Source organism: Giraffa tippelskirchi, chromosome 12, assembly GCF_054371585.1.
Source record: "Giraffa tippelskirchi isolate mGirTip1 chromosome 12, T2T-mGirTip1v1.2.pri, whole genome shotgun sequence".
In the NCBI taxonomy this organism is placed as follows: Eukaryota; Metazoa; Chordata; class Mammalia; order Artiodactyla; family Giraffidae; genus Giraffa; species Giraffa tippelskirchi.
This window is the reverse complement of record NC_137286.1, coordinates 3134286-3156128: the sequence shown is the minus strand read 5'-3', so window position 1 is coordinate 3156128 and position 21843 is coordinate 3134286. Positions and strand designations below refer to the sequence as shown.

The following is a 21843-nucleotide window of genomic DNA, read 5'->3' as shown; positions in this document are numbered from 1 at the left end:
CGTGTCTCCTGAACTGGCAGGCAGATTCTTTACCACTGAGCCACCATGAAAGCCCAGGACAGTTTTGAGGGCATTAGCCCAACGTGGCCCCCTTCGCCTGGCAAAGCAGTTCTTTTCTACTTCACCCCAAACTGTCTCCAAGATTCAATTCAGTGCCGGTGCACAGAGGCTGGGCTTCCCGGTTAGTTCTCCCGGGCAACCTGGGTGTCCGTGGGTGAGGCGTCAAGAGGACAGGAAATGTCCTAGAAAGGCCAAGCAGTTCTGCAGTGTCTCCCCTGAAGAGCATTTCCTCTTTTTTAAGTACCACACCCCACCCCAATCCTGAAACCTGACCCCATGCATCCGAGGAGGGCTGGTCCCGCCCACCTGGCTTGGGACAGGCGGCAGGGAGCCCTGGGGGCAGGATGCCCCTTCTGCCGAATGCCAGCTGGGTGGTTTCCAGGCTGCAGGACACCTGACAGACTACTGTTATGATGGTTGGGTTTACTGCAAAGGAGAGGAACCAGAAGTTCTAAGAAATGCTGCTTTGGAATGCTTTGCACATGCCAACTTACACAGTGAGATTTGCTCCAAATACACCCCCATCATATATAAAGTCTTATTTTTTGAATATTTTCTTTCTTTGCCTGGGAAGCACTTGTTCCTGTGCTGCTAGGACTTCAGTTTCATGAGACTACATCCCATATCACATAGCATGAAGTTTCTTAGACTTCTGTTTCTGGGGAGCAATGGCAGAATTGACCCCCAATATCTGGTTGCAAATATTGCCAAACTATAGGATTTAAACCAGAAGGACATGGAAGATACTTCACTTGGCCTGTCATGGCCTGAGTACAAAGACAGGGGCAATTTTTGGGTAGCTAGTTTTCATTTGCACGATGCTGATCTTTACTCTGAACTCTAAGCTATTCTAGACTTACTAGTTGTAATTACAAAGCTAATCTGCACTCAGTCGTGTCCAACTCTTTGCAACCCCATGGACTGTAGCCCACCAGGAGCCTCTTGTCCATGGAATTTTTCAGGCAAGAATACTGGAGTGGGTTGCCATTTCCTTCTCCAGGGGATCTTCCCGGCCCAGGGATCGAACCCAAATCTCTTACATCTCTTGCGTTGGCAGGCAGATTCTTTACCACTAGTGCCACCTATTTTAGTTGTAGTTACAAAGCTAATACAGTTTCCAATTTTAACAATACAAACAAATATTAAACCAGGGATTTTCTACACAAGTGGAATCTATGTAAAATAGACCTAATTGACAAAAACCAGATCACTCATTTAGTTGAGGAACTCATTTATTTCATGCAGAAGTCTTCATAGATGACACATTCACAACAGGTGCAGACAAGGCTGAGCAGTGGACGGCAGACAGCAGTCATCAATGTCTAGAGAGACCGCAGAGAGCTGGTGAAAGGATCAAGCACAGGGCCTGATCCCGGGGTGCGGCCAGGGGGCGTGATCCCCGCCCAGCGCCCACCTGAAAGTCTGTCCACAAGGGAGTCTGGAGCCCCAAGGCACGCTGGGAGGTCACAGCGCGCGGTGCCCGGTTTCCAGCAGCATGCTCTCCAGAAGCAGCCTGCTGCTGCCCTCCAGGTAGGGCTGGTGCAGCCACATGGACAGGTAGCTGAGGGTGAGGTTGCGGTCAGCCGTGTGTGCCAGCTGCTCCACCACCGTGCGCTTCAGGCGGAGCTCCTGGCCGTACATGTCGGAGAGCTTGCGGGCGACCTCGTCTGCAAGGAACGCGCGCCCCCTCCAACAGCGGCATTTGCTGGAGGGGGAGCCCGAGGCTGGGACGACCCGCCACTGTTTTGTTTTTTTGGCCCTGCTGCGCTGCTTATGGGATCTTAGTTCCTGGACCAGGGGTGGACCCATGCCCTCCGCAGTGGAAGCACCAAGTCCTGACCACTGGACCACCAGGGACTTTGAAAAGCTGCTCCTTAAAAGCCAGTCAGCAACAGAACTGGGAGGAAGATGGACTCTGGCCAGTGTCAATTAGGATCAGATAACAAGGGAAAAGAGTGTCACAGAATTAAAAAGTATCTGTAGCCTTTTCTACGCAGCTCTTAGGAGCCTCCAGTCACTATACAGATCACATTCACCTCAAACTGAAAATATTCAATGAACACCTTACATTAGGTGATTTTACCCTTTTCTCCCTTATTTAGAAGTGAGGTCTCAAAGCGACATCAAATAGTTTAGCCCTTCTTTTAAACTAATAATGCTAAAAACAGCCCTGACTGCACAACTTATTTAAGTAATGGAGTTTGTTTTCCCAGCAGCCTTCCTCCATGGGGCAGGCTAAAGTGACCCCTATTTACTTTTTAAACAAAGCAAAACAAAAAGTGAAAACCTATCTTTCCATAAGAAAAAAAAATTTTTTGCCTCTGCTAAGGCAAAGTTCATTCTACCTGTTGGCTTTAAAGGACTAATGGCAGCTTGCTTCATGGGTCTCTAATGATGTTTAATATTCTTTGCTGATTGTTGTTCAGTCACTAAGTCGTATCTGACTCTGTGACCCCATGAACTGCAGCACCCCAGGATTCCCTGACCTTCACTATCTCCCGTAGTTTGCTCAAACTCATGTCCATTGAGTCACTGATGCTATCCAACCATCTCATCCCCTGTTGCCCCCTTCTCCTCCTGCCCGCAATCTTTCCCAGCATCAGGGTCTTTTCCAATGAGTCTTTGCTGGTTAGTAGGTAATTAAAGCCAAGAAGAAATGCTCATCTAAGATGCCTCCATCTCCCTCCCTCCCCTCCCTCCCTCCCAATGGATTCTTCTGAATTGAATTTCAGTCTGTCAGCTTTAGAGGCCCAGATCTAGATGGCATGAAATGCTCTCATAATCTACCCTTGAAAATAAGGCAGAAAGAACCACTTACAAAAATGGGCTGTGGGCCACGTGTGGAAGAGGGGGGGGCGTTTTCTCTCCTCCCCATAATGGTAATCTTCTAGTTCACAAACACCCTTGGTGGTTGAAGACAGCTTTTCCATCTTCATCTGTATTTTGGTCTGAAAAAGATATTAACTTAGACTATGAGAATATTATTTGAAATTCAGTCTAAGATTCAGTAACTCTGAAGATTTCAAAGCTAAGAAATGTAAGTCTGTTGAGACGTAAGTCCAATAATTCAATACCATTCACTCCATATGCAGCAAATTTCCTGGGAGATGGAGGTAAACAGTTGCTTCGATTTCATAAGTTTGGATTATTTCCGTAATAAACCCCTGGATCTCCAGTGCTGGAGAAGAGAAAGCTTGCTGAGTCCCACTTCACTGAGATCTCTGAATATCACTCATGTTTTAGCAACAAAGACCGAGAGGGGTGGGCGGCAAGGCAGGCTCTCCCTTTTATGGAGAGAGAGACAGGAGAAGAGGCATTGGAGGAGCTCACTTCTGACTCTGAGGAACTGCCTGAGTTTGATGCCAAAAACTCACGCTCTGTGCACCAGTGCTGAATCAAATCTTGGACAGAGTTTTGGGTGAAGTAGAAAATAATAGCTTTATTGCTTTGCCAGGCAAAGGGGGACATAGCAGCCTCTTGCCCCGCAAAACTGTGTCTGCAGCCCAGGAGTATTTGACAAGGAGTATTATAGCCACAGTTCAAGGGGTGGGGTTGCCAATAAGATTAGGGTGTGTGTGGGGACTGGTCTCAGGTGGTGGGTCTCCTAATCCTGATGAGCTTCTCTGGTCCCTTTAATCTTGCCTCAAGTAGCTTCTTGACTGCTCCTCTCTAAATTAGCAACTGTTAGAATCCACCCTTTGGAACGCAGGGAAAGTCAGGCAGGCTGGAGTCATTATAATTTTACCTAATGAATTTTGGCTGTGCTGGGTCTTTGTTGCTGTGCGGGCTTTTCTCTAGTTGCAGCAAGCAGGGCGGGGGCACTCTCTAGCTGTGGTGCTCGGGCTTCTGAATGCAGGCTCACAGTTGTGGTTCACGGCTTAGCTGCTGGGCGGCATGTGGGATCTTCCCAGATCAGGGATCAAACCCGTGTCTCCTGCATTGGCAGGTGAATTCTTTACCACTGGGCCACCAGGGAAGCCCCGGTATTTATTTATCTGGCCGCGCCAGGCCGTAGCTGCAGCACATGGGATCTAGTTCCCCAGTCAGGGATTGAACCCGGGTCCCCTGCACTGGGAGCGTGGAGTCTTAGTCATTGGACCACCAGGCAAGTCTCGAGACTGGGGTCTTGCCTACAAACAGGAAAGGTGGGACAGAAAGGCTTCCGTGTCCTGCTTCGTCTCAAGTTCACTGAAACCCCTGAGGCTTGGTTTCCTTGTTGATAAAACCTGAATCCTGAAAGGCAGCCCAGCACGCTTCACGCGGGGAGGAGGCAGTGACCACGTGATGCTGACGGTGCCTCAGTGCACGTCAGGAGCTTCTGCAGTGTGGACGGGTCTGACAGAGGGCCTGCCTACACAGGGGCCGGGGCACTGAGTGAGCGCCTGTGGAGCGCCTGGTCGGAGCTACGTCAGCGTTTGTGACGTAGACAGACGTGGGCAGTGACCGAGCTTTCAGACTTCAGTAGCACAGGTCTGTGCGCGCGCGTGTTAAGTCACTGCAGTCATGTCCAGCTCTCCGGGACCCCGCGGACTGTAGCCCACCAGGCTCCTCTGTCCATGGGATTCTCCAGGCAAGAGTACTGGGGTGGGTTGCCATGCGCCCCTCCAGGGGATCTTCCTAACTCAGGGATCGGACCTGTGTCTCTCATGTCTCCTGCATTGGCAGGCAGGTTCTTTACCACCAGCGCCACCTGGGAAGCCCCACCGTTGGTCTACTAGACCACAGCTCTAGGTCCCATGTGTGGAGTTAGCTGTATGTGCACAGGGGGGTGTAGGAAAAGCTCCATCAGTCGTCAAAATCTTAATTCCCTACACTCGGTCCTTCAAGCATCCTCCAATTACATAAGCGGCTGCACTAAATTTAGCTAACATTAATTTTTAAAGGACCAGACTCTGTTCCCAAATCTTTCCAGGTTCGATATTTCATTTGGCCCAACCCCAGGAAGTAGGACTCATCATTTCCGGAGGACAGCTGGGAAACTTCTCAAGGTTGCTGAGCTCGGAAAGGACGAGGCCAGGCCTCGACACCCAATCCCCAGCCCTGCCCTCTGTGTCCTGTGGCAGCTCCCCGCTGCCACCTAATGCTAAGAAGAGCTTAGACAAACTCGAGGACAGCACAGGAAACCCTGGAGGCTCGAGCCTGGGCTGGAGGGGCCAGCTCCATTCGGGGGCTCATTCATCAATAACGACACCAAAGTCACACACACACGTGCAGCCCTGAAGTGACACGCTCGCGGCTCCACGTCCCTGCTTTTAAAGCCAACAGCCCTCACTGCAAAATGTTCGCCCAGCTGACGGACACGGACAACTCCACCAAGGCCAGATTCAAGGCCAAGTCAAGCCTGGGAAACCACTGTCTCTAAAGTCTGGAGGAAAATAGGAATAATGATATCAATATCCTCATAACATCAACTTTGGTTTTGAAACTGCTGCTAAGCTGCTAAGTCACTTCAGTCGTGTTCGACTCTGTGCGACCCCATAGACGGCAGCCCACCAGGCTCCTCCGCCCCTGGGATTCTCCAGGCAAGAATACTGGAGTGGGTTGCCATTTCCTTCTCCAGTGCATGAAAGTGAAAAGTGAAAGTGAAGTCGCTTAGTCGTGTCCGACTCTTCGCGACCCCACGGACTGCAGCCTGACACTGAGTGAGAACTAATTCCCAAACTAGTTTATTTTTTTGGCCATGCTATGCAGCTTTCAGGATCTTAGTTCCCCAACCAGGGATTGAACCTGGGGCCCACAGCGGTGAATACTGGGTCCTAACCACTGCACCACCAGGGAAGGCCCTTGAACCACTTTTTCCACCGGGGCAGAGAACTCTGGGGCCTGACAACTAGCACCCATGGTCAGCCCAAGCTTTGTATGAAGGACGGCCTTGGGAACTAGGGCCATTGTGGGGCACGCAGTCACCTCCAACCTGGAGGCCACTTTCGGCTGCCCTGCCAGGCCATGTGCCCTAGAGCTGTGCTGTGGGTGAAGGGGCCGGGGATAGGACATGTCACCTGCTCAGTCCAGCAGGCTGGGTTTTCTGGACCTTGACTTGGGTTTGACAACCTCCCAGGCCGTCCCTCCTCTGCACGGTCAGCGGGGCTGAGGAAGGGGGTCCCACGGCACCAGACAGGCACTCGAGAACCGGCAGAGCTGGGACAGCACAAGCAAAACCAGTCAGTCCTGACTGGCCCGAAAAGGGAGGCGAACAGCCTCTTCCCCTTGTTCCTGCCCAGCCCTCCTTCCCCAGCGTGGTGTGCATATGTAGAGGGTTACAAAGAGGGAAGTAGGTGCTAAAGAAAGCCAAATGGCATCTAGAAACAAAATCCCTCCCAGGGTGTTTACATTCCCTAAAGTCCTGTTACTATGTGCCTGAAGCGTTTCTGGTCCTAACCCAGCTGGGGGATTCTGGGAGAGGTTTCGTGTGGAGATGGAGACGGCAGGCCACGGATGATGAAGTTCTGGGGCGAGTGTTGCCACATCGAACCAACAGACGACTGCCCAGCTGCCTGTGCTTACCTTTGTTGAAAGTATTTCAATATACACCGGGAACTATATTCTATATGCCGTAATAGACCATAGTGGAAAAGATATGAGAGAGAGTATGTGTATATACGTATAACTGAATCACTTTGCTGTGTAGCACAAAGGAACACAACGTTGGAAACCAACTACACGTCAACGAAACAATAAAAACTGACAATTAAAAGCTAAGTGTGACCAGGAAATAAACATTTCAATACAGGAACTTAGCCATCCAGTTTTTTCTTTCAAGCAACGTGTGCACTGGTGTTTTGTCCAAACAAAACCACTTGCCATAATCAAATAGGTTAATGTGGGGAAAAATATACACGTCGTCAGTTTTCAAGTGGATTAGTCTGGAAACTCGATTGATTACTCTGCCTATGTTACTTCAAGCCTAGGTTCAGAAGCCGAGGTCAATTACCCAGTTACCAGAGACGCAGCAGTGAAATGGCGAGACAACAAAGAAAACGCCAAGCCCACACACCTTTTCCCCAAACCTGCCTAGAACCGGAGCTCAGAGTGAAGCGGCTGATGACACAGGCCTGTCCTGCTTCTGCTTGAGCACCACGTGCAAGGGGTTGGGCAGGGGGGCAAGTGTTTCTCATCACAGCACAACCCGGAAGGCAGTGTTACAAGACAGGACAGTAACAAAACCCTAATCGTTTACCTGGACGAGACAAACAGCACCCCCCACGGCAAAATATCCCGAAGACAGTAGTGCAATTCGATCAAAGTAAGGGCGAAACCACCAAGATGTCCTCAGGGCACTATTTATTTTTCTCATTTTAATGTTTCAGAAACCATGACACCTCATAATGGATGTGCTTCTTTTCTGAAAAACTTTTAAACCTATAGTCTGCCTTTTAATATGTGGAATCCTAACTTTGAACAAGTGGTATCTTGAAGAAATACGATGATGGACATAAGCTGTTTAAAAAGATAAGGAGGCATGTAAAGCATTAGAACATTTATATCAAGAAATGTTAGAATATATAGAGCCTCTATATGGAGGAGCCTTAGTTATCTGTGTTTAAGATGTGTAAAACCCTATCCCTGGGTCTGGCTGGATGAGGTGTTTCGTCCACACGTGGTGGCCAGCGACTTCCAGCCTTGACTTAAACAACACTTCAGAGCCTCCCTTATGGGCGAGATCAGGGCTCTCAGGCCAGATCCAGCTCGGTCTACTTTTGTGCGTCCCTGGAGCTAAGAATGGGATTACATTTTTAAGTGGTTGAAAAAAAAAAATCGAAAGCAGAATATTTCATGTGACACATGAAAGTTGTATGAAATTCCAAGTTCAGCGTCCATAAGTAGCGCTCTGCTGGAACGCAGAAGCGCCCACTCGCCTCCGTACGGCTGCTGAGTAGAGGCGAGAGGCCCGCAAGCCTAATCCGCTTCCTGTGGGGACCGGGAGCGGGGGACACTGCCCTGCGACACGCCGGCCAGAAGGAAGGTCAGGACAGCATCTCGGAAACAAGATTTGTGGGGCAGGCGGAGCAAGAGACCAACGAGGATGCAGAGGAGGGACAGACAAAACCTTGGCGAAGGGAGGCGCGGGGCCCGCGGGGCGCATGCGCACACCGGCCGGCGCCGGCACCTTACCAAACCTTCCAGGGTGGTCTGCAGCTGCTCGCACAGCGTCTCGAGCTCCCTGCTGTATTCCGGGTGCTCCTTCTCTGTACTGTCGTCGGAAGCCAGGCTGCTGCTCTCTAATTCTATCTTGTCTTTGCTCCTGGACCAGATGGAAAAGCGGGAACAGAACACACTCCGTGAGGTCGCCTCCCTTCGTTAGGATGAACCCTAGAAAACTCAGTATCCGTGTACACGTGTCATTTCACATCATCATGTTTACATGTTCTTTACGCACACGAGGAATATGTCCATCCGCTGCTCGATTCTGCCCTAGAACAAAGTCAGTTCAATCCAGCCCTGTGGGGTCTTCAGTGGGTAAGACACGGTCATTTCCTCAGAGCCCGCCAGCTAGGAACGCGTTTTGTAAATGGAAAGCTGTGACCCACAGCACCTGAAATTAATCTAGTGCCTCCACCATCAACATTTAAGTGAAAAAATGAAACATTAGAAGATTATCAGAGAAGATCTTCTCGTTGTTGTTCATTTTGTAGTCCAAAAAGTTTTTTAAAAATTTTTTGGAGCATACTTGATTTACAATGCTGTGTTAGTTTCTGCTGTACAGCAAGTGAATCAGCCATACATACACATATAGCCACTCTTTTTTAGATTCTTTTCCCATCTAGGCCATTAGAGAGTATTATGTAGAGTTCGCTGAGCTATACAGCAGGCCCTTATTAGTTACCTATTTTATTTACAGTAGTGTGTGTGTATCAATCCCAAACTCCCCATGTATCCGGCCCCTCACCTCCAACTTCAGAAAGCATCTTATGGAGTCAGGTAAGGCCTGCTTCATGGAATCTGCTGAGCAGGAGAAGGGACCAGAGGGCTGACGTGTCTGATGTGCTTGAGAGAGCTGGCGAGGGCCAGGGGTCCAGGCCAAGAAGTTAAGACTCTAGACTCTGGCCGGTAGACAAAGATACGCGACTTTGAGAAATTAAAACTGTATATAGATCCACACTCATGTTTCTCTTCAGGTCATTTCAATCTTTCACCTTTTACTAAAAGATTTCTGTGAGTAGGAACAAGCTTGAGTCTTCATTAAATTTTTTGAGGGCTTGCATAAGCCAGGCTGATTAAATAAAAAAAAAAGCAACCCAAACTAAAAACATATATACAGGAAAGCACAAAGAATAATAAAGCAAATCTTTCAATCAGAACTGGCAACTGCCAACAGTTTCTTCACAATTCTTTTGTCTTTTTAAAAGCACTTGCTAAGGGAAAACACACTCCAGCATGTCTCCTCTGCTCTGAACACCCGACTCTGCATCTGACTCCTGGTCGCCACAGGGAGGTACCCAGTGCAAGGTCTGGGAGGGTCTCAAGCCCAGGGGCTTCTGTCCCTGTGGTGTCTGGGGTACATGCCCCTTCAGGCACAGGGAAGCGCTCTGGTTCTGAACCCAGAAGCTACCGAAACCCCTGTCCTTCCAGGTTTTTAGGGAGGCTTCTTTATGAAGTCACAATTGATTAAATGCTTGGCCGTTGGTGACGAGCTCAACCTCCCCAGAGTTCAGGTGAGGGGGCAGGGCTGACAGTGCCAACTCTAATCACAGGGCTGGTGTCCCCCTTCTTAGCGGTTTTCCAAAAGCCCCCTTATTAACACAGGCTCAGATGTCTTAGAAAGGGGCCTATTATGACCATAGGGAAAGGGAAAGTGAAGTCGCTCAGTCATGTCCAACTCTTTGGGATCCCATGGACTGTAGCCTACCGGGTTCCTTCATCCATGGGATTTTCCAGGCAAGAATCCTGGAGTGGGTTGCCATTTCCTTCTTCAGGGGATCTTCCTGACCCAGGGATTGAACCTGGGTCTCCCGCATTATAGGCGGACGCTTTACTGTATGAGCCACCAGGGTAGTCATGCTTTTATGACCATAAGACACTCCTTAATCATTCTGGAGCTAATTCAGGAACTGGAGGACCAAAGAACAAATATTACTATAACTAAATATTCTTCCATAGCTCGGGTCCCTAAGGAAATCCTAAGGGTTTTAAGAGCCACGTGCCAAGAACAGGGACAAAGACCAAATCTTTGTATTTTCTAGTGATAGTCACAACACTGCAGAAATGAAACGCAGCACTCTGGAGATGAAGTGGTACCTGCCCTACCATCCCACTCAGTCCTCCAGGAAGGTATCAGCGCCTGAGTGTCTCCTCCCAATCCATTTGATAATTTGGCATGCAGATGTAACCACGAACAATTCATAGCATAATTTTGTATTTAAAATGCACGCACATTTCATACCCGCGTGCACTGTTTTATCACTTGCTTGTTCGCTTTATTTATCCATGTTGCTGGAGACTCCCCAGCCCTCTCTAAAAGACACCCATGAAATGTCTGCCCAATTGCTAAGGCGGAAGCGGATGGAGCAGGTTCTACCGGTACTTACAACAAATTGATTTTCATGTTGGCAATATTGTTTGCAGTAGCAAAACCTCCATCGTTGAGGGTTTCCCATTTCAGGATTAAATTATGCCAGTCGGCCGCATTGTCCTTAATTTTTCTTGCACTGACAGATAAGACAGGTTTTCTTGGCGTTACAGTTCCAAGGGCCTTTCCTGATAGGGAGGAAGACAAACATCACTTTGTGAAATGCATGATCACAGTTGGGAGGAAAATGGTCCTTATGATTTGCGACAGTAAGACTATCTAAAACACTACATCGACTGGACAGATCATGTTGTGGAAAAGAAGACGTGTAGATGAATGTGAAAGTTCCTGAGACGAGACAAAGAGAATTGTTTCTACTTTTAAAGTCTCGGCAGATATAGCTGAGTCCTCTCGAAGCCTAATGGCTCCACAGTTTCACCCTGAGCACTCTGACCACTTGCAAAGGTCGGGATGTAGGCAGAGCTGTAACTTTCTGCTGCCAGGCTCTGATGCCCTTGCCTTGGCACTCCTATTCTCTAGCCTCAGGCAGTCTGATACCTGGCATTTGCTCCGAGCCCTGTGCGTAACTGGTGCTAGTCACTCCAACACTGACAAAGCTGGACCCCAGAGATGCAGTGATGCTCTCAACGCTGCCAACACAGGAGGAGGTCCAAACTCCTTCAGGACCTGGCTCCCTCTCAGCCTCGCTGCAACCCCCACCTTGAAGCCCCTCGATCTCTAGCTAAAATCAACTACTGGCAACTCTTGAAAAGTCTTCTGCATGTGCAGTTCTCTCTGCTAGAAAGTTCTTCCCTTCCTCAGAATAATGCTGCCCATACCCTGGGACCCACCCAGACCCCAGCTCCTGTGGGAAGCAACACCCAGACAGCTCAGGCTGTCTGGCCCTCCCACCCCTCTCTTCTTCTCTACTTAGAATCCCTCAGGAACTTCCCTGGTGGCCCAGGGGGCCCAGGTTCGAGCCCTGGTCAGGAAACTAGATCCCACATGCCACAAATAAAGATCCTGCATGCTGCCATGAAGATCGAAGATCCCTCGTGCCGCAACTAAGACAGAACACAGCCAAAATAACCAAAAAAATCCTACAAAGGCATCTCATGACCCACAGGATAAGGTGCAAATTCTCAGAGAGGTCCTGAGGAATCCAGGACACACAATAGTTTGGAGTCTAGATTCTAAAGACCAGACCAACTGGGTTTGAATCCCAGCTCTGTTACAGCCACCTGTGCAATCTTGGGTAAGTTAGTTAACCTCTCATGGCCTCAAAGTGTCCCTCCATAAAATGGGGATAAACTATATCTACTTCCGAGTTGATGTGAAGATGAGATAATATATGCAAAGCTGTGAGGGGCTGGCACACGGCAAGTATCCAACACAGTATGTGTTACCGCAACGGCCTCTACAGTGTTTTTCCACCCCCACCAAGCAGTGCACTCAACCCTGACACTGCCTACTGGGAGTCAGCATCGGATTCCACAAGTTAACGGCTCAGTCCTGGAAGACTCCTCTCCCCTCCCTCCACTTCAGAAAACTCTGTGTCCGGGAACTCTGACGGGATTTCAGGGAAAGCGGTCTGCTGGTGCTAATTTATAACAATTTGAGTGTCAGGATCTGCTGACGCTCCTTTGTATCATTTTGGCAAAACTGACTTCCAGGGCGACTGCGGAGTCTGTGCCGGGGCCAGCGGGCTGGGCCAGGCACGAATCGGCACGCAGCTCGGGACCAAACCGCACCATTCGCACCCTCCCGCTTGGGGAAACTGGCCCTTCTCACGCACCTTCCATGCCTTCCGCTGGGATCCCGGGAAAGAGACCCGAAGCTCCGCCCAAGGCACCGGAAGTCCGCCTGCGTCACTTCCGACACGCCCACCGGCCCCACATACAGCTCTGCCGCTCTAGCCGGCGGCGGAGCCGGCTGTTCCTCGGCGGTCCCGGCCCGTTGCCCAGGGAACGGGCTCCCGGCAGTCCCCGCGTCCCGGAGTCCATCCCCACCTCCTCCGGCCCGGCCGGGCCGACGAGTCCGGAGGGGCTGCCGCGGGAGGTGAGTCCCGCCACGCCGGCCGGCCCCGCACTCCCCCGCCCGACCCGAGCTCCCGCGCCTCAGCGTCTCGCTGCCCGTCTCGCCCCCGTCTCCTCCCCCGTCTCGCCCGCGCCGGGTGACCGAGGCCGTTGCCGTGGCGCACGAAGCGTCGGGCCCCGTTCGGGACAGAAGCGGGCGGCCCGCTGAGGGAGCCGTCGTCGCCCACGCCTCTGGGCGCCTCGGGTCCGCCGCCCCGCGCGCCCGGCTCGCTCGCCCCTCCGGTTCCGCGCCTTCCCTGCGCGCGGCCGCGCCCTCGCACCCCCGCCGGCCCCGGGTGCAGAGCTCCAAGGTCTTTCTGAGGGACCCTGCGCCCTGTCCCCCGCCGAGCCTCTCAGTCCCGGTCCCTTCATCCGCCCACCAGCGCCTGGCACCAGGCCTTGGCTCGTACCCAATCGATGCTATTAAGTGTTCGTTAAATGGATAAATGAGCGACTCGCCTCTCAGTCCTTCTTGAAGGCCTCAGGCAAGATAGTGAGTGCAGGTTGAAGAGTGCGGTACCCCTGAGTCAGACCCGGCCCACTGCGCTGCCCCTTTCTAGCTGTGTGCTCAGGGCAAGTGATGTCTCCATAAACTTGAGTTTCATCATCAGTAAAGCAGGGATTGATAATAGTTTCCAGCCCTGGCTGGGTGAGAGGATTAAATGGGTCAGTGCTTGTGAATTGCTCAGCACCGTCCGTGGTGCTGTGCATTTCAGTAAGGGCTAGCTAACCCCTGCGGTCCTTACCCACACACCCTACTTACTTTTCTCTTCTCTGCTCTTTTGTTCTTCATCCCTTTTCTTGCTGAGATTGAGAAATTTTATTCTGTCCTGTTGCTTCTGTTAACATTTGGTGGCAGAGTGTGGGGTACCAGCCTGGCTGCGCCCTTGCCTTATCTGCTGGAGCGATCAGTTGCACTTGGGCTTGACTTCCTCCTAGTAGCCAAGGTCTTGAAAACTTAAGGAAAGGAGTTCTGGAAATCCCCAAACCCAGATCCCAGGATGGACAGAATATGGGAATAAAGTCATTGTAGCCCTTGTGTTCACCAGTCCTCCTGGTCCCCTAAGCTGCAAAACACTGTACTTTCTCTCACCTAGAACCTACAGTGCACATTGATGAAGCTCTGAATTTTTTTTTTTTTTTTTTAACATCCCCGTTGGTTCATTCAGCAGGTACTTATTTGGGGCCTGTTTTCTGCCAGCCACAGTACCAGCTTCTAGAGATGCTGTGGTGGACCAGACAGACCCAGTCCCTGCCCCCGGGGAACTTTCCAGCTTGAAAACCAGCAGCTGTAGGTACAGGGGATGCTCCGCTCGAGTTTTCAGGCTGGCCTGGAGGCTGGTGGTAGAATAAGGCTGGTCCTCTTCTGAAGGAGTGACTGGTAAGGAGCTTTTGTTAGGTTTAAGTTACTTTGTAGTTGCATTGTCTTTTTCAGTGCAAGATTGGCTCCTATTGGATTCGTTTTCTGTTTTCTCTAAGAGAAATTAGACCTTAAGTTTGGGGAAGGCCTCATTTCATCTTAGCTTCTGTTTAGTTTGGACAAAATGGCTCCTGGAACTTAGTGGGAAAAAGGGAAGGAAAAAGGCCTCAGGCAGAGTAGCTGACTGAACTTAGAAAAGTGGAGAATGGATGGGAAAACAGTTACTCATAGCAGAAACAAGTTTGGAGTCAGGCCTGGAGAGATGTCTAGATACAGAGAGCGTAAGACCATGGTGGAATCCAAGGGAGTAGTTGATGGCCCTGTGAACTGCTGAGGCAGAAGTGAGCTGTCGTTCGAAGTGTGTGTCAGTTTTAAATGAATGTATTCTTTGGACACAGACATAAAGAGACCGTTGAATTTTTGCATAATGATGGATGTAAGTGATGTGGAGTGGTTTTATATGTTGTTCTGTCATACCTCAGGAATTCTGGCAGAGTTTAGAGAGAGATTAATTCAACAGATATGTGTTGATTGCACCACACTCCCTGGTGGTCTTGTGGAGACGAGTGAGATGTAGATGGAGGCTGGCAGGCAGCCACCGAGGAGGACTGAGAGCGATGCACGTGGTAACCGCCCTCAGCGCTCTGTGAGGGCGAGGGACCAGCGACGGGTCAGAGGGGGTCTGAGGGCTTCCTGTGGCCAGCGTGCACTTACAAGATCCGTGTGAGGGATGGGAAAGAACGAAGGGGACTTTGCAAAAACTGTGGGTGCTCAGGGCAGTGGCGGCAAGCTACTGTGGCTGCAGTGTGGGGTATGTGGTAGGAAGAGTGGCCTGAGACGAAGCTGGATATAGGCTGCCTTGTTGAAATGCTCAACTTCATGCTTTGATCAGACTTCAGCCTCTGAGCACTGGCTAACCAGCAGGCTTGGGATCAGGGGAGTGACCAAATTTCATCTGAAAGATAAATGACTGCCTCCATCTCATTATGTTCAGCCATAAGATTTTATGCAAAGTCAGGTGGGCTGTAGGAAGTATCACCAGGAACAAAACTAGTGGAGATGATGGAATTCCAGCTGAGCTATTTCAAATCCTAAAAGATGATGCCATGAAAGTGCTGCACTCAATATGCCAGCAAATTTGGAAAACTCAGCAGTGGCCACAGGACTGGAAAAGGTCAATTTTCATTCCAGTCCCAAAGAAAGGCAATGCCAAAGAATACTCAGACTACCACACAGTTGCACTCATCTCACATGCTAGCAAAGTAATGCTCAAAATTCTCCAAGCCAGGCTTCAACAGTACATGAACCGTGAACTTCTAGATGTTCAAGCTGGATATAGAAAAGGCAGAGGAACCAGAGATCAAATTGCCAACATCCACTGGATCATCGAAAAACCAAGAATTCCAGAAAAACATCTACTTCTGTTTTATTGACTACGTCAAAGCCTTTGACTGTGTAGATCATAATAAACTGTGGAAAATTCTTCAAGAGATGGGAATACCAGACCACCTGACCTGCCTCCTGAGAAATCTGTATACAGGTCAGGAAGCAGCAGTTAGAACTGGACATGGAACAACAGACAGGTTCCAAATAGGGAAAGGAGTACATCAAGGCTGTATATTGTCACCCTGCTTATTTAACTTAGATGCAGAGTACATCATGGAAATGCCAGGCTGATTGAAGCAGAAGCTGGAATCAAGATTGCTGGGAGAAATATCAATAACCTCAGATAGGCAGATGACACCACTCTTATGGCAGAAAGCAAAGAAGAACTAAAGAGCCTCTTGATGGAAGAGAAAGAAGAGTGAAAAAGCTGGCTTAAAACTCAATATTCAGAAAACTAAGATCTTGGCATCCGGTCCCATCACTTCATGGCAAATAAGTGGGGAAAAAATGGAAACAAGTGAGAGACTTTACTTTTGGGGGCTCCAAAATCACTGCAGATGGTGATTGCAGCCATGAAATTAAAAGACGCTTGCTCCTTGGAAGAAACGCTGTGACCAACCTAGACAGCATACTAAAAAACAGAAACATTACTTTGCCAATGAGGGTCCGTCTAGTCAGAGCTAGGGTTAGGGTTAGGGTTAGGGTTAGGGTTTCCAGTTGTCATGTATGGATGTGAGAGTTGGACCATAAAGAAAGCTGAGCACCAAAGAATTGATGCCTTTGAACTAGGGTGTTGGAGAAGACTCTTGAGAGTCCCTTGGACTGCAAGGAGATCCAACCAGTCCATCCTAAAGGCAATCAGTCCTGAATATTCATTGGAAGGACTGATGCTAAAGCTGAAGCTCCAATACTTTGGCCACCTGATGGGAAGAACTGACTCGTTTGAAAAGACCCTGATCCTGGGAGAGATTGAAGGCAGGAGGAGAAGGGGATGACAGAGGTTGAGATGGTTGGATGGTATCACTGACTGTATGGACATGAGTTTGAGTAAGCTCTGGGAGTTGGTGGTGATGGACAGGGAGGCCTGGTGTGCCGCAGTCCATGGGGTCACAAAGAGTCGGACACAACTGAACGACTGAACTGAACTGATAAGATTTTAATACTTAAAAGAATAGTGGATGTTGTAGCCAGAGTTTAATAATAGACTGTACAACAGGGAGACTAATTATCACTTCATAGAGATTTTGGAGAGAATCCTTAAACCATTAGAGTTGTCAGGGTGCTTTGGCAACTTCCAACCATCATACTAAGTGGATGATTTAGACCATTGTACCAAATGGATGATTTTTTAAAACTGCCAATCAGGTATTTGGGTGCTATCAGTCAGTGTGAAGTCAGCTACCACCTTCCAGATGTGTGGGTTGTGGTAATAATGGGGGAGGGAATTATCCTGTCTTAAGGAAGAATGTTGTGATTTTTATATGTTTAATGGAAATATCCATGACCAGGGAAGCATTATTGATTTTAAAGATTGGATTGAGAATATTCTTTTGCAGTAAGACCTGAAATTAACTTTTTTGATTTTTTCATTCAATAGATTGGTATTGAACATCTACTCCATGCCAAAGGTGTTGTTAGGTACTGGTCTTTTCACTGGTAAACAGGAGAGAATTTGTGTTGCTTACATTCTCATGAGTGAGACGATCGTTAAACTGTTTATTAAATAAAGTAATTAAAGGTGTGATGAGAATTACGAAAGACAAGATGAAAAGTTGAGGGATGCGGGGACTGATGGACACTGTCAGTGATCTGGTCAGGGGATGTCTTTTTGAAGCCAGATGTGTGGAGTGAAGTGAAAGGTGGTGGGGAGCAGGGAGGATAGTCAGTTCTGAAGCGGGAGGAGGGAGGGAGTGGGTGGTAGAGACAGAGCTTAGAGGATGCGTGGGGAGAGGTGGCGATGTGATGGGGGAGCCGGGAAGGGGTTGGACCACACAGGGCCTTGTCGGACACAGAAAGGTATTTGGCTAAGTCTCAAAGCACTGGGAAGCCCCACTGAAGGATTTTGAATAGGGTGAGTGATACGAGAGCCACCCATTTCTCTTTCAAAGAACTTAAAAAAAACCCCAGCAAACACTTTTTCAGAGCCGTTTTAGGTTTGCAGCAAAACTGAGGGGAAGCTGCAGATATTTCCTATATACTCCCGGAAAGTGAAAGTCGCTCTCAGTCATGTGCGACTCTTTGCGACCCCATGGACTATACAGTCCATGGAATTCTCCAGGCCAGAATACTGGAGTGGGTAGCCTTTCCCTTCTCCAGGGGATCTTCCCAACCCAGGGATCGAATCCAGGTCTCCTTTCCCCTGCATATGTATCACCTCCCTTATTATCAACATCCCCCACCACAGTGGGACATTTGTTACAGTTGATGAGCCGGCATTGATACAGCATTATCACCCACAGTCCATAGTCTACCTAGGGTTGGTGTTGTACATTGTAGGTCTGGACAAAGGTAGAGCGGCATGCATCCATCATCGCGGTGTCAGTACTTTTGCTAAAAATCCTCTGTGCTCTGCCTGTTTATCCCTTCCCTCCCCCACCCAAACCTTGGCAACCCCTGATCTTTTTACTGTCTTCATAGTTTTGCCTTTTCCAGAAGGTTACATGGTTGGAATTACACAGCATGCAACCTTTTCAGATTGCCTTCTTTCATTTAGTAACGTGCACTTCAAGTTCTCCATGTCTTTTCATGGTTTAATAACCCATTTATTTGTAGTGCTGAATAATATTCCAGTGTCTGGATGTACCAGAGTTTGCTTATTCATTCACTTACTAAAGGACATCCTCATTGCATCCAAATTTTTACAATTATGATTGAAGGTGCTATAAATATCCTGGTGAAGGTTCTGTGTGGATGTAAGTTTTGAGCTCCTTTAGATAAGTACCAAGGGCTGCATTGCTGGATCATATGATAAGATTATGTTTAGCTTTATAAGAACAATTCATATTGTCTTCCTAAGTGGCTGTACCATTTTGCATCCCCACCAGCAATGAATGAGAGTTCCTGTTGCCCCACATTCTCACTAGCGTTTAGTGTTGTCAGTGTTACAGATTTTGGCCATTCTACTAGGTTTATGGTGATATCTTGTTTTAATTTGCATTCTCCTGATGACATATGATATGGAGCATCTTTTCATAGACTTAGTTGACATCTGTATATCTTCTTTGGTAAGATGTTTTATTAAGATCTTTTGCCCATATTTTAATTGGGTTCTTGAGTTTTAAAAGTTCTTTGTATATTTTGGATAGCAGCCCTTAATCAGGTAGGTATTTTGCAAATATGTTTTGTAGAGCAGAAGTTTTTAATTTTAATGAAGTCTTAATGAAGTTTAATGAATCAGTTACTTCTTTCATGGATCATGCCTTCTGTGGTGTTATCTAAAATGTCATCACCATACCCCAAGTCATCTAGGTTTTCTCCTATATTGCCTTCTGGAAGTTTTATAGTTTTTGTGTTTTACATTTAGGTCTGTGATCCATTTTGAGTTAGTTTTTGTGAAGAGTATAAAGTCTGTGTCTAGATTCACTTTTTTCCCTGTGGATGTCCAGTTGTTCCAGCACCGTTTGTTGAAAAGGCTATCTTGGCTCCATTGTATTGCCTTTGCTCCTTTGTCAGAGATCAGTTGGCTATGTTTATGTGGGTCTGTATCTGGACTTTCTCTTCTGTAGATTTATTTGTTCTTTCGCCAATATCACACTATATTGATAATTGGTGCTTTATAGTAAGTTTTACAGTCAGATTATATCAGTCTTCCAACTTTTTTTTTTTCTTTCAATATTGTGTTGGCTATTCTGGGTCTTCTGACTCTCTGTAAAACTTCGGAATTATTTTGTTGATATCCACAAAATAACTTCCTGGGATTTACACTGAATCTGTAAATCAAGTTGGGAAGAACTGACATCTTGACAATATTGAATTTTCTTAACTATGACCATGGGGTACTTCTCCATTTATTTAGTTCTTTGATTTCATTCCTGTGAGTTTTGTAGTTTTCCTTGTATAGCTCTTTACATATTTTGTTAGATTTATACTTAAGTATTTTATTTGGGGGGATGCAAATGTAAATAATAATGTGTTTTTAATTTAAAATTCCACTTGTTCATAGATCCTGTCTAGGAAAGTGATTGACTTTTGTATGTTACTCTTGTATTCTACAACCTTGCTATAATTGCCTATTAGTTTCAGGAGTTTTACTGTTATTATTATTTTGGATTTTCTACATAGATGAACATGTTATCTGCAGAGATAATTTTATGTCTTCCTTTTCAGCCTTACATTTCCTTGTCTTATTGCATTAGCTAGAACTTCTGGTACGATATGGAAAAGGAGTGGCGAGAGGGGGACATCCTTGCTTTGTACCTGGTCTTAGTAAACTTTGAGTTTCTCACCATGAAGTATGACGTTAGTTGTTGGGTTTTTTGGTAGATATTCCTTATCAGGTTGAGGAAGCTCCGCTCTATTTCTGGTTTACTGAAGCTTTTTGTCTTGTGAGTGTTGAAGAGCTGATACTTCTTGTTTTTTTGGTAATAGCTTCATTGACAATTCACATATCATGTATATTACCCATTTAAAATGTCCAATTCAGTGTTTTTTAGGGTATTCATAGAGTTATGCAGCCACCACTACAATCAATTTTAAGACTTTTTATCACCCTAAAAAGAAACTCCGTATCCTTTAGCAACCATCCCCACCCTCACTCTTTTCTCCTCCCAGCTCTAGGCAGTCACTGATCTACTTTCTGTCTGTAGATTGGCTTACTCTGGCCATTTGCGTATTTCATGTTGGTGGAATCATCCAGTGTATGGTCTTCCGTGTCTGGATTCTTTCACTAGGCATGATGTTTTCAAGGCTTATCATATTATATCAGTACTTCATTCCTTTTTATTGCTGAATAATAGATTCTGTTGTATGGACATACCATGTTTTGTTTATCCATTCATCAGTTGATGGACAATTAGGTTGTTTTACTTTGGTTTTATGAATGGTAATATTTTGAAATTATTTAAGTTTTTGTGTAGACATATGTTTTCATTTCTCTTGGGTATGTAGTTAGGAATAGAATTACTGGGTCATATGGTAATTCTGTGTTTAACCTTTTGAGGAACTGCCAGACTTTCCCACAGTGGCTGCCTCCTTTTCTTCTCTACCAGCAACGCACAGGGCTTCCCAGATAGTGCTAGTGGTGAAGAACCCACCTGCCAGTGCAGGAGACACGAGAGATGTGGGTTTGATCCCTGGGTCAGGAGGGTCCCCTGAAGTAGGAAATGATAACCTGCTCCAGTATTCTTGCCTGGAAAATCCCATGGACAGAGGAATTTGGCAGGCTACAGCCTGTGGGGCCACAAAGAGTCGGACACGACTGAGCGTCTAAACAGCAGTGTATGAGGGTTCCAGTTCTCCACGCCTTTGTTAACACCTATCTGTCTCTTGATTATAGCCATCTTAATGAATGTGAAGTGATAATGTCATTGTGGTTTTGTTTTGGGTTTTCCGTGGTGATTAGATGATTAGATTTGCATTCTGTGAAAAGATGACGAGCATCTTTTCTTGTGCTTATTGGTTATTTGTATGTCTTCTGTGGATAAATGTCTATTCAGATCCCACTATTCAGTTGCTCACTTGAAAATCATCTTTTAATTATTGAGTTTTAAGAATTTTTCATGTATTGTGGATATAAGTCCTTTGTCAGATAAATGATTTTTTCCCAGTATGTTGGTTGTCTTTTCTCTCTCTCTTTTTTTTTTGGCTGCGCTTTGCAGCATAGAGGGTCTTAGTTCTCCAACCAGGGATCAAACCGGTACCCCTGTATTGGGAGTGCGGAGTCTTAACCACTGGACCACCAGGGAAGCCCCTCTTTTCATTTTTCTTTCTTTATTTTTGGCTGTGCTGGGTCTTCGTTGCTGCGCGCAGGCTTCCTGCAGTTGTGGTGAGCAGGGGCTGCTCTTTGTTGCAGGGCTTCTCATTGCCGTGGCTTCTCCTGTTGCGGAGCATGGGCTCTAGGCGCATGAGCTTCAGTAGTTGTAGCATGCAGGCTCAGTAGTTGGCTTGTGGAATCTTCCAGACCAGGGATGGAACCCATGTCCATGCCTTAGCAGGCAGATTCTTCTCCATTGTACCACCAGGGAAATCCATCTTGTCACTTTTTTTTGATGATGCCTTTGGAGCACAGGAGTGTTTAATTTCGTTGAAGTCGGAGAACTCGCTGTACCTGCTCTGTGTGAGCATCGACTCCTGGGGCAGGCGTGGAAGCAGGAGAGCAGTTGTTCAAGGACCACGCAGGGGTCTCGGTGAGGGGTGCTGGCTTCAGCTCAGGCTTGGCCACACCGCTGGTGAGAAGG

At 47.6% G+C, this 21843-nt stretch overlaps 2 protein-coding genes and 1 non-coding gene across 21 annotated transcripts in view; 2 read left to right on the top strand and 1 right to left on the bottom strand.

Moving 5' to 3' along the window:
- Nucleotides 1–1274: 1274 nt before the first annotated feature.
- CINP (cyclin dependent kinase 2 interacting protein) lies at nt 1275–12408 on the bottom strand. The gene is made up of 5 exons (XM_081548794.1): nt 12363–12408; nt 10587–10755; nt 8173–8302; nt 2879–3008; nt 1275–1727 (listed from the first exon to the last, which is right to left on the bottom strand). Exons 1-5 carry the CDS (start codon nt 12367–12369, stop codon nt 1525–1527), a joined length of 639 nt encoding a protein of 212 aa, XP_081404920.1. The 5' UTR covers nt 12370–12408; the 3' UTR covers nt 1275–1524.
- On the top strand, nt 9157–9273 carry LOC145530770 (U5 spliceosomal RNA). Its single transcript, XR_014072063.1, has one exon. It is a non-coding gene; the product is annotated as a U5 spliceosomal RNA (small nuclear RNA).
- A 53-nt stretch (nt 12409–12461) lies between the features above and the next one.
- Nucleotides 12462–21843, top strand: part of TECPR2 (tectonin beta-propeller repeat containing 2) — a 99888-nt gene continuing 90506 nt past the window's right edge. For 15 of the 19 annotated variants that reach the window (XM_081548719.1, XM_081548729.1, XM_081548728.1 and 12 more), the window contains exon 1: nt 12462–12625. The gene's annotated coding sequence lies outside the window, so the exon portion shown is untranslated. Of the gene's footprint in view, nt 12626–12738; nt 12954–21843 lie in introns of those variants that run through there. The other 4 variants (XM_081548724.1, XM_081548721.1, XM_081548718.1 and 1 more) reach the window with 1 other exon arrangement.

What these genes read in the sequence shown, in the direction of transcription:
- CINP (XM_081548794.1), bottom strand. An exon ending in AGACCACCCTGGAAGGTTTG is followed by an intron (nt 3,009 to 8,172) that starts GTAAGGTGCCGG and finishes TATCTTTTTCAG; the next exon opens with ACCAAAATACAGATGAAGAT. An exon ending in GTGGCCCACAGCCCATTTTT is followed by an intron (nt 1,728 to 2,878) that starts GTAAGTGGTTCT and finishes CGTTCCTTGCAG; the next exon opens with ACGAGGTCGCCCGCAAGCTC.